This window comes from Notamacropus eugenii, chromosome 1 (assembly GCF_028372415.1).
Source record: "Notamacropus eugenii isolate mMacEug1 chromosome 1, mMacEug1.pri_v2, whole genome shotgun sequence".
NCBI classification, from domain to species: domain Eukaryota; kingdom Metazoa; phylum Chordata; class Mammalia; order Diprotodontia; family Macropodidae; genus Notamacropus; species Notamacropus eugenii.
In genome coordinates, this window is record NC_092872.1 from 208,747,461 (window position 1) to 208,766,883 (window position 19,423).

Sequence of the window (19,423 nt, forward strand, 5' to 3'; positions counted from 1 at the left end):
TGATCCTCACAACCTTGTGATGAGGTTGATAGTGTATGGATTAGCCAGATCTTACAGATGAGAACACTGAGGCTCAAAGAGGTTAAAGGACTAGACTGTTCTCTCCCAATAGAAGGCAGGCTTTTTGTGTGGCACACAATAGGTGCTTAATAAGTACTGCTTGATTGATTGCCCATGATCTGTATAGTCAGTAAGTGTAAGGATTTAGGATTTGAACCCAGTCTTCATGATACCATCTCAGTATTTTTTTCCACTTTGCTGCATTGCACCCTTTTGAAACTTGCCTTTAGCTATGAAAAAGTCATTGGATTCCATTAACAAAAGGAAGTTTCTCTGTCTGACTTTTACCACCAAGGGTTTGCAGAAGAAAACAAAGTTTTAATTGTTACTGTTATTCATTGACCATTATGGTAAATAGCACTTCATAAAATCATAGGTAGTCAGTCTTATATATCTGATGCCTGGGATCCTAATGGAAGAAAGCTTTATTTTAGTAACTACTTCCTACTTTTTGAATAAAATTGACTAAATGTTTTATTTTTTAAAGTGCAAATTAGAAGGAAAAGAACATTACATGCCAAAGACCAGTAATCTGGGCAAGCAGAATTTTACTTTGGGTTTCAATAACATTTTGGCCTCAAGCAGTGAGAAAGCAATATTGCATATATTTTCTAGGGTTCCTAGATCCGTTTTGGGGGCCCCTGCAGTAGTTTTGCCCCCTAATGGAAATTAAAAATATAGCACTAGTATTACCATTGTCCTCTGGCCATTCTAGTGCTACACACCTTTAATTCCTGCCATTGGGGAGGCTGAGGGTAGGAAATTACTTGAATTCTGGAGTTTTGAGTTTCAGGAGGGCTAACACTGATGAGTTGTCCACATTGAATCTGGCATTGATACGTGAACCCCTGGAAGTAGAGGGCTACTGGGCTCCCTAATGAGGGGAGAACGAGCCAACATCAGAAAGTGGAGCAAATTAAAACTTTCATACTGATCAATGTTAAGATTGAACCTGTTGGTGATAGCTCCTCTTCTAACATGGGCAGGAAGATCCAGCATCAAATAGCCCGACAGCCCCTCCACCCCACTACCACTACCACCAAGAAAAAGAACCAAAACAGTATCATTATTGATTGAAAATCTTTTTCATTTTAAAAAGAGACTTATTTATTTCCCCCTTTTTTATATAATGGTCATTTCCAGATTATCAGAACCTGCTCTACCACCAACATTACATTTTGAAACTTTCATAGAAAAACAGTTGAATAAAAGCAAATGATAACACATGACCCCCACTTCTCTGCTGGCAAGCAGGTTTTGTTTATGTTTTATTATGTTTAAATATGTTTTATTTATTTATGTTCTTCTGGATCAAGCTGGCTCATTCAGTTACTCAAAGTTTGGCTTCCTTTTCATTTACAATATTATAATTATTGTATATACTGTTCTCCTGGCTCTTATTTTATTCTGCATTAATCCATACAAGTTTTTCATGCTTTTCTGAATTTTTTTTGAATTATATTCATAATCTATCATGCAGTAATATTCCTTTACATTGTTTGATGCTCCTCCCCATTTAGGAGGGACTCATTTTGTTTCCATTTCTTTGTGCAACACTTCAACCTTCTTTTAACTTTAGGATAAAAAATTATCATTAAATGTCATAATTTCCTGGCTTCGCTTCTTGAAATGGATTCTGGGACTAGATTTTCTTTAGCTGTCAGCCTTAATTTCACACGGTAACTTAGCTAAAAGTCATTAGTTCAGCAACTCCATTGTCAGGTTATGACATTACTAGCACACATCATCTCACCACCCTCCCACCCCCCCGCAGTCCAGGGGTAGCATATATGAAGGGCTTTCTATGCACTGTCTCATCTGATCCTCATAATTCTGTGACACATCTGGGACAGGGATCATTGTTCCCACTTGACACAGAAAGGTTAAGTGACCCAGCAAAGGTCACATAGCGAGAGAGTGGTAAAGCCAGCACCTGAATCCAGGCTTTCCTTAGTAGAGTCCAGGTATTTCCCATTTCCTCAAACAGGGCAATATCACTACCAGCTTTAGCATCAGAATGTTGTCTTCACATGTTGAGAGCTGGGCTGGGCACTGTCCAGCATCTGAACTTTTTAATTCCGACTCTGACTCTGGTCCCTCTTGTGTGGAAAAAAATGATATGTAAAAAATCAGTCTCACTTTGCTTTCCTAATCTCAATGGGCATAATGGTAATTTTATATGTGGTTTATTAACTATTTATCATTGTTAAAACATTTATGAGAAAATCAACAGCAATATGTTTATGTACCTGGAATGTAACTCATAGAACCTTATATTGTCTTCTCTAGCAAATAAAATAAAAACCAAAATTCTACCCCTTAGGCTTTTCATGAAACAGAATTAATAAAAGTACATATTTACTTAGTAATTTTCACCTAAAGATGTTTTTGCTTCCATAAAATATAAGCTCTTTATTAATGTGTGCTTGTAGAAAGTAGGCATGTAATTTACTTCCCCACGTTTTACGTTCGAGATATGTTAACCAAGCGTCTAAGTCTAACAGTGCTTCAGACATGCATGATAGAGGCTTGGCACATGTTTGTTAAACTGAATCAAATAGCCATTTATAAAAAGTAGCTGTAAGATCTCAGATTATACTGAACTTTTACTCAATATTTAAAGTGTTTTAAAAATAGCAAAGTCATACCAAAATTAGTACTATAAAACTGAATTAATTTGAGTAATACTAATTCAGTATTCATAATAATTTGAGGATTAGGCTGAAATTTATTTTTTTCTACGAAAAATTATCATTCCAAGCAAATTAATCATGCAAATATGACAGTGGAGGTGGGAACTTAACAAAATCATTTTCTAGCACTTTATGAGAACCTGAGAACTTTATAAACAAAATTCACTCGTTTTTTGCCTGTTTATTTATTTTTAAAGGTCCCATAGGAACTTTCCTTTGCATTATTATATTATTAAACTAGTTTGATTTGTAGTCCATATTTAAAAGCAGTAACATAAAATTTTCTTAAAATAATTTTCTAAATCTGATTTTTTCATAATTTAGAGTATCACTATTCTGAAGTAGTGAGTTCTTATTTTATATTTTATTTTATCAATGTGTCCAGTTAAATATGCATTGAGATTGCCATGTTCAAATTCATGAATAAAATCTAGTCCCTTGTCCTTTGTGCATTAGGGTATGACAGCCCAAAATGGTGAGTTATACATAGCTTAGGCTGTCAGATTAGTTATTAAAAGGTACTGGATATTTCAAAAATATAGTCTCTAAGAAAATGTCCCCTATTTTTTAGCCACTGTAATTCTTTTAGGAAAATAAAAACTTACAACCTGGTCTCAACTCATAAGAGCTCTTAGAAACAAAAGGCATATTTAGTTGTCCATTATATGATAACTTATAAAAATTTTTGTGCAGTGAATTTTATCTCTTAGCATTATTTAAGTGTTTGATCCCTAGTGTAATAAGTACAGGGCATTGAGTATAGTACAATGGAAAGGTTTGATCAATTAATTACTTCTTTTATCTACCCTTATATTACTTCAGTTTTTTTAATGGTGCATTTTATTTTTAGCAATGATAGTGCGGATGGGGAACCAGAAGAAAAGAGAAGGAAGATAGCCAATGTTATTATTAATCAACCTGCAACTGAGTCCAAGGTCTTGATTGATAATGTGCCAGATAATTCTTCCTTATTTGAAGAGGTATAATTTTCATGCCTTAAGTGACAGTTTTTTAATTTGTTTCTTGCTTCAAATATTGTTATATCTCTACTAATCTGCCAAAATCTAGAGAAATGGTAGTTAACAGATCCTTCACATTTGCATTAAAAAATCCTGGGTAATCAGTTTTTCCAAAATTGGTCTTATTATAGTCCCATTCCATGCTGTGTTCTCTAGCAGACTGCCTCCTCTGTCATTCCTACTCTCTCAAATATCTTCATTCTTTCCCTGTGTATTGATTCCTTTTCTCTTGCCTACAAACATGTCTATGTTTCCCCCATCCTCAAAAAACCCTCACTTGATTTTTCCATGTCTGCTAACTGTAGTGTAAATATCTCTTCTACCCTTTGTGGCTAAACTCCTTGAGAAAGGTCCTCTACAAATAGGTACCTTCATTTTCTCTCTTCTTAACCCTGAAATCCAGCTTCCAACTTTATCATTCCACTGAGACTTCCTCCAAAGTAATCTCTTAATGGCCAAGTCCAGTAGCCTTTCTCAGTCTTCATTCTTCTTGACATCTTTGACACTATCCATCACCCTTTTCTCCTTGATATTCTGTGCTCTCTAGATTTTCAGGACACCACTCTTCCTGGTTGTCCTTCTCCTATTAGATTTCTCCTTCCTAGTCTTCTTTGCTGAATCCTCATCCTGGTCATGCCCTCTAACTGGGAGTGTCCCTCAAGCTTCTGACCTGGGCCTTCTTCCCTTCTTCCTCTCTATTTTACTTGATGATCTCATCAGCTCCTACGTATTATCTGTATGTTAATGATCCTCAAATCTGCGTAGCAAACCCTCTCTGCTGTCCCCCAGTCTCACATCTCCAACTGTCTTTCAGACATCTCAAACAGGACATCCAGTAGTCATCTTAAATTCAACATGTTCAAAACTGAATTCATTATTTTTCTTCCTAAACTCTTCTCCCTTCCTTATTTTCCTATTGTAAAGGACATTGTAAATACTGTAAAAGGATTGGAGAGGGCATCACCATCCTCCTAGTCCCCCAGGCTCTCAACCTATATAAGAATTAATAGGTCATCCTCAACTCACTCTCTCTCATCGTACCTCCCACACCATCCAACTTGCCAAGGCCTGTTGAGTTCGCCTTTGCAACTTTTCTTCTGTGCCACTCCCCTTCTCTTCCCTTCTCTTTCCTTCTCTTTTTTGTACTGCCAGTGGTGTAGTATAGTTCCTCATCACTTCAGGTTTAGCCTATTGCAATGGCCTGCTGGCAGGTCTGCCAAATATTTCCCCATTCTACTTCATCCTACTTTCAGCCACCAAAATATTTTTGCTAGGTTGAAGGTTTGACCATATCATCCACTCTCCTTAACAACAACAATAAACTCTAATGACTTTCTTTTGTCACCTCTAGGATCAAATACAAAATCCTCTTTTGGTGTTCAAAGCCCTTCATAACCTAGGTCTGACTCTACTTTTCCAGTTTTCTTAAAACCTACACACCTCTTCTCCTACAAGTGTATTCTTTAATCAAGTGGCACTGACCTCCTTGCTGTTCCTTAAATGAGATACTCCTTCTCTTGATTCTGGTCATTTTTCACTGGCTCTGATTCCTGGAATGCTCTCCCTCCTCATCTCTACCTTTTGGCTTCCTTTAAGTGCCAGCTAAAATTTCACCTTCTATAGGAAGCCTTTCCTGATGCTCATTAACACTAATACCTTCCCTCTATTGATTATTTTCAGTTTATCCTATATATAGTTTATACATAGTTGTTAATGTTACCTCCCCATCAGACTGAGCTTCTTGAGGGAAGGGATTGTCTTGCCTCTTTTTTGTATCCCATTGTTTAGAACAGTTCTGGAACATAGTAGGCACTTGATAAATGCTTACTCACTGTTGTACACATGAAAAGATTTTAAGGGTACATTTGTATTATTGGCATAAAAGACTTGTTCTGGAATATTTGATTTGTTAATTTACTTAACCTTTTTTTTTATGTAGACAAATGAATGGCCTTTGGAAAGCTTTTGTGAAGAACTGTGTAATGATCTTTTTAATCCATCCTGGGAGGTAAGATTTGTTTATCATAGCACCATAATTTCTCTGCTAATGATGCAGTGATGACCAAAGCATTGCCTGCGTATATTCTCCTTGTGACCTTCCTCATCCTCAGTAGTTGATTCTTCACAATAGACATTTTACTGTTCTCCCTGAATAAACTTTGAATTCTTTTTCAATTTTTCATTGTTTTTTGTTCTACTGATTTAGCCATAAACTTCAGCTCATGTGTTCATACTTTTGCTTTTTTAAGCAAATTTTTTTTAAAAAATTTCTTTTTATTGTGGGGTGATAATCCACAATAGAAACATTTCAACATGCAAAGATAAACAGGAAAGAGGATTGTATAAGAAATTGAACTTACATTACATATAATTTTTTAAAAGAAATAAACACAAATGCATATAGTTTAACAAAGTCACAACAAAATTATCATGTTTTTGTTCTTTGTACACTTCTGTTAAGTAAAAAATTTTATCATGTTCTGTGTCTGTTACTACCACTAACCCACATATTCTTCCTCCCCCCATGTAGAATGCACTCCCTTGAAGTAAATATTGTAAAGGGGATGAAGGAAGAAAAAAACCAAAAGCAGCACAGTGGCCGTTTCTGAGAATGCACATTTCATTTTGTACCTCCAGTTCATCCCCTCTCTGCTAAGAGTTAGGAAGTGTGTTTCATAATTAATCTTTTAAAATCATAATAGGTATTTTTTTTGGTCAGCATTCTGTGGTTTTTCAGGGTTTGTTTTTTTAATAAATTTTTATTGTTTCTTTTTGTTTTTATATCACCTACATTTCCCACTGTATCCTCTCTCCACTATACCTTCCAGAGAACAAATCTTCCAATAGAGAATAAAAAAGAGGGGAAAAGGAGTTCAGCAAAAATAATCAATACAGGGAAAAAAATCTAAAATTAAATGTAGTATTCCACATTCATAGTTCTTGAACTCTGCAAAGAAGATGGAGGTTTGGGACCAGGTTCGGTCACTATAACTTTGAAGCATTCAGTTCAATTGTTCTTTCCATTTACATTGTTGTTATCATTGTGAATATTGTTTTCTTTGTTCTTTGACTTTACTTTGGGTCAGTTTGTGTACATCTTCCCATAATTCTCTACATTCATCATATTCATTGTTTCAGTCCATACATGGGTATTCTTTTATAATCATATACCACAGCTAATTAAGCCATTCCCCATGTGATGTGCTTATCTATTTTCATCCTTTCAGCCTCAGTTTTCATCTAGGTTCTGGTCATTTTTCTCCTAAACTACAGCATCCTCCCCTCTTTTCCACTATGTAGTCATTTTTGGCTTCAGTTCTAGGAACACACTGATTCAGGCTGCAGCGATATCACTGCTTTGTTAAGGGCTTCTATTTAAAACTACTCCAATCTTAAACCAACTAGTGCTGATAATTAGTGGGTGCCAGGTTAATACCTTGTTTACCTACCATTCATATGATAACTGCATGGTTTGAAGCAGCTCTCCAGTGCCCAAGTATAGTTAATTTTCATCTACTTAATACTTCTAATGTGGCAGTTTATGCTGGAGTTTCAATTAGTCAGTGAGCTTTTGAGGATGGTTTACTGTGGCACCTATCAGTTGAATGAACTTTGAGATCTTCCTTGGTTGCCCATAATCTAAAAATTATTGGGCATTAGCAATTACAGAAATGCCAGGGCCTCTTTGTTAGAACAACTCTTCCTACTTCCTTTTTTCTCCTAGGAATAAGTTTCTTTTTTTTTTTTTTTAAAAATGAGTGTTGGACAAGTGGAATTTATCTGAGAAACTATCCTAGAATTTAGAGCTAGAAAGGACCTTAGAGTTTATGCAGTTCAAGTCCCTAATTTTATAGGTGAGGACATTGATAGTAAGGATCTAAACTATAATTCACATTCCTATAACTTAGAGCCTAGCATTGTTTCCTCTGTAACACATTGTCTTCAATACATATGTTAGCTAGAATTGTGCCCAAAGAAGACACATTACTTTAAATTTCCATATAGTATACTTTAGTTTTATAGGAAGCAAATTTTTTTTCTTATTGAAAAGAAGTAAAACAAAACAGCTTAAGTATTAAGACTCTTAACATTATTTAATGTTGATCCTTTTAGGTTCGACATGGTGCAGGTACTGGACTAAGGGAAATTCTCAAAGCTCATGGGAAAAGTGGTGGTAAAATAGGAGACAGCACTTTAGAGGAGGTAAGTGTACTAGACCAATAATATTAACAGACTTTCATAAATCAACCTAAGGAGAATAAATGCTCAAAATGAAAGCTGAGAAGAATATTAAAGCACTAGGAAAAAGAGGCATCAGGAAAAGTGGTGTGACAGAGAATGGGAAAGAAGACTAATAAATGAGACGTTAAATGGTGAGTGAGACTGAGTTTTAAGTGCTAAGAAGTTTAGCTAAATGAATAGCAGTTAGTAGACTGAAAAGAAGAGAAGACGGAAAGATTGGGAGAGAGATGATTGGTGGGGATAGAGTTTGTGATAGAGGATGGATCGGGACATATCATCAAACTGACCTTATGGAGCTAATTTCTTAGTGTGTGCAAGGGACTTAACTGGATTTCATGCCTTATAACCTTTGGTGCAGTTCTGTTTGAATCAAACTAATCAACAAATCGATTGTGATTTATGATGCCAAAGAGATTAATTGGTGTCATTTTTGGCTAATATTCTTGTAGTTAAAATGATCTGTTTGGTCTCTGTTTTTCATTCTTTTATTTATGTGCAATTTGAATGTTAATTTGAGTTGTGGAAATATCAGTTTTCCCCAATGAAAAGAATACTTGAAATGGTATTTGTTATTGTGTTTTCGCAGATGACTCAGCAGCATCAAGATTGGCTGGAAGACTTGGCCATTAGACTCCTTTGTGTTTTTGCATTAGACAGATTTGGTGACTTTGTTTCAGATGAAGTAAGCATCTCACTTAAAGGAGTGTTTTTTCTTTTTTAAATTTTATTTTATTTATTTTTTTTAATGTTCTACAATCACTACCATAAAATTTAGATTTTAACCCCCACACACACCTACCCCCACTACCTCCCTCCCTCCCCAAGACAGCATACAATTCTTATAGGATCTACATATACTTTCCTGTTGAATACGTTTTCACTATAGTCATGCTATGTAGACGAACTAAAATAAATAGAAGAAATCATATAACAAGTCAAAACAGAATACATAAACACACTCACAAACAGGATGTGCTACATTCTGCAAATGAATTCCATAGTTCTTTCTCTGAGTGTGGAAGGCATTTTGCCTTAGAAAACCATTGGGATTTTTTTTTTTTTTAAGTTCTTGCGTTATTACTAAGTTCCAAATCTACCAGAAAAAACTCTTGTACACTGTGGTCGTTGCTGTGCACAAAGTTCTCCTGGTTCTGCTCCTTTCACTCAGCATCAGATCATATAAGTCCTTCCAGGCCTCCCTGAAGTCTTCTTGTTCATCATTTCTTATGGCACAATAGTACTCCATTACATTCATGTACCATAATTTATTCAGCCATTCCCCAATTGATGGGCATCCCCTTGACTTCCAGTTTTTGGCAACTACAAAAAATGCTGCTATAAATATTTTTGTACATGTGGGACCCTTTCCCATTTTTATGATCTCTTGGGGATACAGTCCTAGTAGCAATATTGCTGGGTCAAAGGGTATGTACATTTTTGCAGCCCTTTGGACATAGTTCCAAATTGCTCTCCAGAATGGTTGGATGAGCTCCCAGCTCCACCAACAATGAATTAGTGTTCCTCCTCTCCAGCATTTATCATTTTCTTGTTCTGTCATGTTTGCCAGTCTTATAGGTGTGATGTGGTACCTCAGAGTTGTTTTGATTTGCACCTCTCTAATCAAAAGTGATTTAGAGCATTTTTATATGATTATAGTTATCTTTAATTTCTTCCTCTGAAAATTGCCTGTTCATATCCTTTGACCATTTATCAGTTGGGGAATGACTTGTATAGTTATATGTTTGAGTCAGTTCTCTATATATTCTAGAAATGAGGCCTTTATCCCTGAGATTAGCTGTAAAAATTCTTTCCCAATTTACTACATCCCTCTTAATTTTCCTTGCATTGAGTTTGGTTGTGCAAAAACTTTTCAGTTTAATGTAATCAAAATTATCCATCTTGCATTTCATAATGCTTTCTATCTCTTCTTTAGTAAAAAATTCTTCCCTTCTCCATAAATCTGATAAATACACTATTCCTTGCTCCTCCAGTTTGTTCATGGTATCAATCTTTATACCTAGATCATGTACTCATTTGAACTTTATTCTTGTGTACAGTGTCAGGCATGGGTCTATGCCTAGTTTCCGCCACACTGTTAAGGGGGTGTTTTTTCAATTAAATTCTAATTTTGTGCATAATCTGGTGTAAATTTTGAACTTTTCCTCTTTTCTACTTGTAGGTTGTAGCACCAGTTCGTGAAACTTGTGCTCAAACTTTAGGTGTGGTGTTAAAACACATGAATGAAACAGGAGTTCATAAGACAGTGGATGTACTCCTTAAATTGCTCACACAAGAACAGTGGGAAGTGAGACATGGTGGCCTATTAGGAATAAAATATGTTTTAGCAGTTCGTCAGGTAAGTACTTCAGAATCGGTATCACATGTATGAATGAAGGCATTTTTCTCTTTTTTAAAAAGTTGATGTTATTTATATTTCTGATATCATAATATACCTCTGAATTCATAGGTTACAGACAGACTGGTCAGTCAGTACAGAATTGGGTCAGTGTAGTGTTTATGAATTGAAAGATTCATCTTTGACATGGACACCAGGTTGCAGACACCCATAGATATTTCAAGTAGAGATTTGAGCCATATATCAAAAGAATTAGAATTCTAGATCTGTCTAATTCTGGAAGGGATCTCAGAAGCCACCTAGTTCATTTCCTTTATTTAGATTGTAAGTTTGTATGTGTACAGCTATGTAGTATATACATGTTAATTGTTATCTTTTGTTTCTAAATCACCTATATTTCTCAGTGTATTCCATTCTACTCCTTCTCACAAAGAAAGCCTTTATAATAAGAATAAAAGAACCAATTCAACAAAACAGCTAACACTTCAATCTGACATAGACAATATTCTGCTCCCATAGCCTCCCACCTCTTCAGTACTATGTTTCACTTTCATGTCTGTTACCATATAGTCCTCACAAGTGAGGATTAATTAAGCTTGCCCATAGTCATAAAATTAGTTAGTGGAAGAACCTGGGTTTAGAACCATGGACCCTTGACTCCTTTTTACTTATTTAGACATGTGTAAAGATGATAATACATTGCTTTTTGGGCCATCTTCAAATACTAAGGACTGGTAAACACACAAACCACTCAGACATTGCCCAGCTTATAAATAGATCAGTTGTGCTATGAAATCAGAACATATTTTTCCATAGGACCAATAACCGTCATAGTTGCCAGACCAACTTTTAAAAGTTCATTTAAGGGACTAGGTGGTGCAGTGAATAGAGCACGGGTCCTGGAGTCAGGAGGATGTGAATTCAAATCCAGCCTCTGACACTTGACACTTACTAACTGTGTGACCTCAGGCAAGGTCACTTAACCCCAATTATCTTGCATTTTCCCCTCCCCCCCCAAAAAAAGTCCATTTAAGTCATACTGTAGCTGAAATCCAACACTGATAGTCAGAATGGACACTTCCCATGCTCTGCATGGGAGTTCTTATAGCAAAGTGGTATAGGTTTCCAGCTTGGAAGGAAGGGGAACATGGTGAAGATAAGGGGAGCCAGGGTGGGAACTAAGAACATGGGCCTAGATGAGCTAGGAAGCAAGGGGAAAAATCAGGGTTGGTGCATGATCTGGTAGATCACCCTGATATATTAGTGAGGAACATTGGTACAGGAGATTTGCCATTCCTTCCTTCCTTCCTTCCTTCCCTCCTTCCTTCCTTCCCTTCCTTCCCTCCTTCCTTCCTTCCCTCCTTCCCTCCTTCCCTCCCTCCTTCCTTCCTTCCCTCCTTCCTTTCTTCCCTCCTTCCTTCCCTCCCTCCCTCCCCCTCCACCCACCAACTGGAAGAGAATTACATTAAAGTATTGAGGAAATCTGTACCCTTGATCTACCAAATGTTACCATTTAAATATAGCTCAACAAATTTAGGCTTACATTATTCCAACTGTAGGTTTCTTGACTAAGGAGACTTTAGTTTAAACAAACAAATGATCATTCCTAATTAATGTATGTATATATGTATAATGTAATCCTTTAAATGTAATTCTGGGAAATAAGGTAAATGATGAGGACCTTGGAGGTTCTTTTGGAAAATAATAGAAACTACATATACCTTGTCGAGGCTAATCTTAAGATGATTCAAATAAAGTTTTGCTTTTGGTTAAATCATATTTTATGGCACCGCTTTTCAATTTAATCATCGTATGAATTAAAAAACAGAGATATTTTAGTGAGTAAAAACTCATTGATATTTTTGAACTGCTGTTGTGTTCTTAGTAAAATTTTATTTTAAGTTACATTGGAATACTGTATCAGGTCTGCTTTTATTTTTCAATTTGAATTATTCTATTTTAGGAATTTAATTATTTTTCTTCTTGCCACCTTTATGTATTTTCTTATTTATTTTAATATAAATAGCACAACCCTGGCCAAATGAAGAAAGAGATGCAAAAGACTCAAGTAATAATGAGATAGTAGGAGCCTAGTTTTTCCTCAGACATTATATAAACATTCCTTGAAACTCCTTCCACTCTTTCTTATGCACTCTCATACTGTACTCTGTATTATATTTACCACAGAGCCCCCAATCATGGACTTCAACTGCACCCTAAAACTCTAAGGGTAAAAAAAAAAAAGTAGATAGAAATTGAAAGGTAATTCCTCAAAATTAGGCTATATTAACTTTTGAAGTTCACATACTATATAGATATGGGGGTGTGTGTGTATACATACACACTTATATTTCTTTCAGTATAGATGCTTTATTTACTTGTATCATAACTACTCAGTTTTTTCACAATCATTGTCAATCTGTGCATTCAACTTAATTTTATTAAGGTTTCATGCAAAAAAAGCAACCTATATTTAAAAAAATACACTCAAAGGTTTTTAACTACTCCCATTCCTCGATACAAGTTCCTTGGAAACAGGTCCTTGTATTATTTATCTTGATGTGTCCCATAATGCCTTACATAGTAGGTACTCAATAAATGTTCTTGAATGAATTATTTTCTTTATGAATAAAATTATGACTTTTGATATTTTGCAGGATGTAATTAAAACTTTATTGCCTAAAGTTTTGACCAAAATAATTGAAGGACTCCAGGACCTTGATGATGATGTCAGAGCTGTTGCTGCAGCATCATTAGTACCAGTGGTGGATAGTCTTGTTCATCTTCAGTCACAAAAGGTAAATTATAATATTTCTGCATTTTCTCTCTGAAGAATTTATTTAGATTTAGATTATCAACTGTTAATTGATGTAAATTGCTTTCTACTCTTTTTTTCTCCTTTCACCTTACCCAAACTCTCTATTTCTTAGTTAAGGTATCCCATACTGAGTAGCCCTGCATCAAATTTTATTCATTAGACAAGAAGAAAAATAGCTTATGTTTATTCATACAACTTATCAACATTACATATGAAATTCTCAAGGAACTTTCTCTGAGAGAGAGATTTAAATACCATTTCCATTAGCTTTTAATTATTAGAACAAAGATATTTGGTACCTAAGTTGAATTTAGGCCTGTATGATAGAAATAGGGCAAGACCTAGGTAACAGTGCAGACATGGAAATTATTCAAAAATCGCCCTCTATTGGTGGTTGCAGTAATGAGTATGAACTGGCCTTGATTTATTACTGACTCTGATGACCTCTGGGAAAATAGCTTATTAAGGATCTACCTTGTAGGGAATCCTAGACTCAAATGGACATTTGACTTTACTAACAGCAATCTGAACTTCTGGAGGTACCCCTAACCACCTTCACCTTTCAAGGCCTTTTTCTTGGGTGCATGCTATGATTTGAACGAATAATTTACCTAGCCATCCAAAAGTACCATCCCCTTTGTTCTGATACTTCCTGTTGGCAGCATTTCTGCCAATAAGGGGGTTTTTCAGTGACAGACTTTTTACAAGGGGTTTTAACAAAGGCGGCTAGGTGCATAAAGTGCTAGTCTTAAAAGAGTCAGGAAGAACTGAGTTCATGTCCTCCTTAGTGCCATTAATGGACTACACATTTTCAAAAGTCAGTTTGGAATGCTGAAAACAAGAACAAACCTTAAATGTTTGCTCTGTGCTAGGTATTAGAGGTGGTAGAAATCTGAAATAAAAAATGTCTCAGAGAAAAATTAATCCACTGGCAGTGGTACAGGGGGTGGAGAAGGGGAAGAAGAAGACAGGGGATTCCAGAACCCATGGCTATATCATAAGTGCATAGAATTATTACAAAGTCTTATTGATATCCAAGGAAAGATGAACACCTAAGGTGGATGGAGAAGGCTTCTTAAAAAGCAGGTGGCATTTGGACACATACTTATTGGTTGATTGATTGAATTGGGCTTAAAAGACTAAGTCTTCACCAGATGAAGAAAAAGAGTGGGGTTTTCAGGCATAGGAAACAGCATAAGAGTTCAGTGTATATTTAGCAGGACTGAGTTGTTGAGTTTATTGTAGTATAAATGATATAGAGTAACATAGCTGGAGTAGAGTGGTTCATAGGTCCTCAAGAGGCCCAAATAAAAGTCTGTCACTGAACTGTGATGATAGTATCTTAGTTTGAGAGCCAGAAGGGATCTTAGGGACCAGCTCATCCAATTCTCATTTTGTTCAAGGGATGTGCCGAAAACTCATACAGGTCATAAGTGGCAGAGCTAGAATTTAAACTATTCCCTCTGATTCCAAGTCCAACATGTTATATTCTACTGAAGAATCATTTGCTTGCTGTGCTTCTTTTCAATAGATGATTTAGCAGTGGCAGAAAGTGTTGGACTCTTATACTTAATGTGTATAAAACATGCAAAATATGGCTGACAGACATTTAATTGTAATTCGTCTTATAGGTACCTTTTATTATAAATACATTATGGGATGCTCTTCTGGAACTAGATGATCTCACTGCTTCAACAAATAGTATCATGACCCTGCTTTCATCCCTTCTAACTTACCCTGAAGTCCAGCAGTGCAGGTAATTGTTCTTGATAGATCCATAGGAAGATTTTAGGTGCATTTTCAATGATGTTTTCAGATATTTAAACCTTCTAAGAATTGCAGAAATACTGTATAGCCAGAATCTGTTTTCTTAGGAAGCACTGCCAGCTTTAAGAGTGGTTGGAGCAGGAGTGTCAAAGAGAAGAGGACATAACTCCTGGCGTTTTTTAGCGATGTTTATATTGTACAGTTCCTTTTTTATCTTGTCTGTTCTGTTACAGTCTTCATCATTGGTGCAGTTGTTATACTTTATTCACTAATATAACCCACATAGTTTTTAAATGTACAGTTATATATGTATTGATGCACTTTTTAAAATATTTTATTATAGGATAACAATGATTTGGCAATTTGTATAATGTATCGTCAGCTTTTCCTTGGTATCACAAGTTTCATCTCTCTTTTCATCTTTTATTTCAGTGACTAGTTCTTGTTAGAACAGTAGGAACAGTTATTTTACTTTAACGTTCAAGGCCCCCAAATTATACTAAAGACAGAAGCATGCCAAAATTGTAAAGCTTTGTTAGTATACTGCATCTGAAAATTGAATGAGGCCCATTAATTGGGCAGCTCTTTACTGGTCTTTTAGCCTAATTTTTTACATATCAGCTGAAAGTTTAATTCACTGTGTTGATAAGACCAGGCAATGGGAGAGAGAAGAGAAGATGAATCTTTCTTATTTGACTACGGCATTTACATAGAGGTCATATAATGCTCCTCATTGGCTGCTGATCAATCCATCATTATTTCTAAGGTAATTGAATTAATATTAGGTTTTTAGTTGAAAATTAGAAATACATAAAAAATAGTAGATTGGCGTAGGAATGATCAGGTAGAAGTGTCTTACAAATAGACCCATAATGTTGGCATTGGAAGAGTAGGGCAGTATAGCTGTTTGGAATCACAGAGTAAGTGCTATAGAAAAAAGCCAGGAAAAGGGAAGTTGCAGTATCTGTGTAGGTTCTTAATCACCAGGTGTTGAAGTCAGATAGTACAAACATTTTGCTCTGGCTGTTTCTCTAATTAGTTGTGTGACCTCAAGCAAGCCTCACAGGCTCTGTGGATCTCAATTCTTCATGTATTATATTATATATATTCATATATTATAATTCTTCACAGATTATACTAGATGATCTATGTTTCCTTCCACCAAAAGCGTTCTATAAATTTCTAAGTACCGAAGGGAAGGGATTTTATCCTTATTTTATTATCAGATAACTAAAGTCCAAAAAAGGCCAGTTATATAATGTGAAGAAATGGATCTAGTGAATGAAAATTTCGTCAACTCAGTGTTTTATAAATTAGTCGTATTTTTTTTATCATTTTCTCCAACAAATGTTTTATTAGCCAATATCTTCTTTCTCTAAAATGATATTTTTAGGTGGTAGATAACTACCAACCTACATAAGAAGAAATGCAGCATGCTTTAAAAATTGTACCCAGCATGACCAGTTGCACTGTTAACAAAAACTGCTCTTTCTGTGTTCTTTAGTCTGTTTTGTGTCTGCATGTTTATTTGTATGTGTATGTTTGGATTAAATTTTGTATATAAATTACATTGGTATATAAAAAGATTAGGAAACACTGGTCCTACAAAAAAATGAAAGGGACCACCAGTGAAAAATAACAGTTAAAAATGGAATCCATTGAAACCGAGAACCAAAAAGAACAGTGAAGTTGGTGTAAGCGCATGGACCCAGTGATGTACTGGAATTGAGTTTTTAATACATTTTCAAGGAGAGCATCTACACCTCAGAAATTGATAAATGATACAGATCAAGACTTGATTCAATTTTTTATTATCTGAGCTTAAGAAAGAGAAAATGTAAAATGTTAATAATGCAGATTAAACTTTAAACTGTGTATTATATATAGGGTTTCTCCTCACTTTTCTCTCTGGATAGCTAGTTAAAGATTTACTAGCACACTCCTCACCCCTGCATGGATCACATTTTCCTAAGCCAGCCAACTTCTGTTAAGTCACTCTGAGGTGGAAGAGAGCATCTTTCTTTACATTTGTCAGGCTGACTTATGGATGTAAAGGAGAACCTATGATTCCAGGTGGCCTTGGGTTTATTTTCCTATTTAACCAGAGACCAAAAAAAAAAGGAGGCATTATTTAAGATTCCCTAATTCAGGAGCACTTACCCTGGTGATACAGCTGAGAACTGCTGCATTTCACACACTCTGCCTATCTGATGCTAGAGTAATGCCCCTTCAGTAGAAAATACACACAGCAACCTATATCTGTTGGAGTCACTCACAGGACATAGCAGTTGGGGAATGGATAATTGCCAACTCTTATGCCATTGACTAATCCCATTGTTGTTAAATGCTAGATTTTTCAGAATGGGAAAAAATTGACATAATGAGAAAGAAACTTAAACAAAACAAAATGAAAACCTTAAAACAACACCAGTGCCACTGAAGAGCCTAATACCATTTGTACCCATCTCTATGACCTTGTTTTTTATGCTTATATGATAACTGCAGTGCTATTGAGTTGAGTAATGGTATTGAGTGAGTTGTGCAAATGGAAACCTTACCTTTTAAGAAATTATTCAGGTTCATGAGAAAAAAATGTTAATATTATGAAGTCCATATATAAATGAAACTTAAATGGATTCTTATTTATCAAGAATACGTATGAGTAAGATTAATTTACATCTTCTTTATCAGTATCCAACAGTCACTTACAGTTTTAGTACCACGTGTATGGCCATTTTTGCATCACACTATATCATCAGTTCGAAGAGCAGCATTGGAAACGCTATTTACATTATTGTCAACACAGGACCAGGTAAGAACTGATCATTATATAAAACAGCTTTGATAGTTTAAAAGAATCCTGACTCAGCTTACCTGGCTATCAGCTGCTCACTTTTGCTACATACCCCTACTGTAAGTAGGAAGTAGTGTCTGGCAGCAGTAGTATAGATCTTATAGATAGGTTTTTGTTAAATAACTCTTCTCTATCAGACCCATTGTTTGGTTTGCTCTCTTAGGAGCTAGCTGTAGCTGACGGGAGGGGCAGGGGTGGGTCAGAGTGGGAAACAGGATCTGCTAAAATGTAAGACTATGTCTGAGACTACAACACATTCTGAAGAATGTAGAGGGGGTGATGAGGTATAGAGGCTATGTATTTGTACAGTAAGGCTGTGTATGTATTCTATCACTTGGATTTATCTTTTAAAAATTAGTAGACATAGCCAAAAGTCTGGCAAATGTAAAAAAAAAATCCTACTTTGTTTTCTCATCATACATTTCATCACTAACTTAGGAATGATTTATTCCACTTTGGAGAATATTTTGTATTATATTAATTTTCATGAATAGGCATTCAGTCATTTGACCAATGCAAATTTTGTTTTTCATTGTCCTTGTGCTGCCTAACAGTAAATCTTATAGTTTTTCTGTTTCTGCCCTCTGCCAGTCATTTTTCACTGTTCTCAACTCTGCTTTTAAATTTGTCTTATTTTTATACCCAGTTGTCATGGACTTTGTAACAACTACTTGCTTTAACACATAGGAAACCTTTTTATTCATAGATTTTTGATGATATTCAAGGAAGTGCCTGGCACATAAGTAAGCATTTGATAAATTGGTTGGTTGATTGATAGTTGAGGTTTCCAGGAGTTTGATAAGTACAGTTACGAAGGTAGAGTATAAATTCATTGCTTTTAAAAGGCTCTAGTTCTTCATGCCCTTTCTTAAAATAAATTGACAAAAATCTTTTAGCATTGGGACTTTGGCATTGTCTTCCCAATATTATCTTAAAAATCAGTCTTACTCTTTATTATAGTTGATTCCCTAGCACTCAGAAACTCAATGTTTTGCTAGGATTTCAGATTTCTAACCCCTCAGTTTTTCTTGGTAAAATAAACACAATGATTTGTATTTAGACAAACCTGGTTTGTCTATGACTTAATAAATATACTTGGGGTTTAACATCATCATCATTTCTCCGTATACTTCTGGTTTTCTTATTCTTTTTACTTTTGGCTTCGTAAATGAGCTATCCTTTTTCTGCAAGAGACATCTGTTATACAAATGTGTGTATGTATGTTTGCATGTATATAAACTCCCATAGTTCCTTACCATAATGTACTAGATGAGAACAAAAATAATAAAGTTAATTAAATATTTCTAAATTGTTTTTCCATTATACTTGGTATGGTATATAATTTTTTGTATATCCTTTCTATGCCTTAACTGGATGTTATTTTACAAATTTGTTGATAGTTGGTTGACTTCCTGGTAATCATAGAATTTAAATGTTTATTAAATTTAAACGGCCTGTAATCAAAGTACAACTTCTACTTTGCAAACATAGTAATAGTTAGCATTATATGGCACTTGGTGAAGCAGTTTACATGTTTTCTCATATCAATGAATGAATTTACTGATTGTTTTTACCTATTATATTGGTTGTCCTCTTACTTATCTCACTTCCTTC

At 35.2% G+C, this 19,423-nt stretch overlaps 1 protein-coding gene across 6 annotated transcripts in view; it reads left to right on the forward strand.

Annotated features, from left to right (window-relative positions):
- BTAF1 (B-TFIID TATA-box binding protein associated factor 1) overlaps nucleotides 1-19,423 on the forward strand; it is a 118,221-nt gene that overhangs the window by 43,536 nt on the left and 55,262 nt on the right. For all 6 annotated transcript variants that reach the window (XM_072625151.1, XM_072625152.1, XM_072625158.1 and 3 more), the window contains 8 exons: nucleotides 3,604-3,733; nucleotides 5,712-5,780; nucleotides 7,886-7,975; nucleotides 8,601-8,696; nucleotides 10,194-10,370; nucleotides 13,028-13,168; nucleotides 14,820-14,944; nucleotides 17,647-17,767. In XM_072625151.1, the coding sequence (XP_072481252.1) occupies nucleotides 3,604-3,733; nucleotides 5,712-5,780; nucleotides 7,886-7,975; nucleotides 8,601-8,696; nucleotides 10,194-10,370; nucleotides 13,028-13,168; nucleotides 14,820-14,944; nucleotides 17,647-17,767 (949 nt within the window). The remainder of the gene's footprint in view (nucleotides 1-3,603; nucleotides 3,734-5,711; nucleotides 5,781-7,885; nucleotides 7,976-8,600; nucleotides 8,697-10,193; nucleotides 10,371-13,027; nucleotides 13,169-14,819; nucleotides 14,945-17,646; nucleotides 17,768-19,423) is intronic.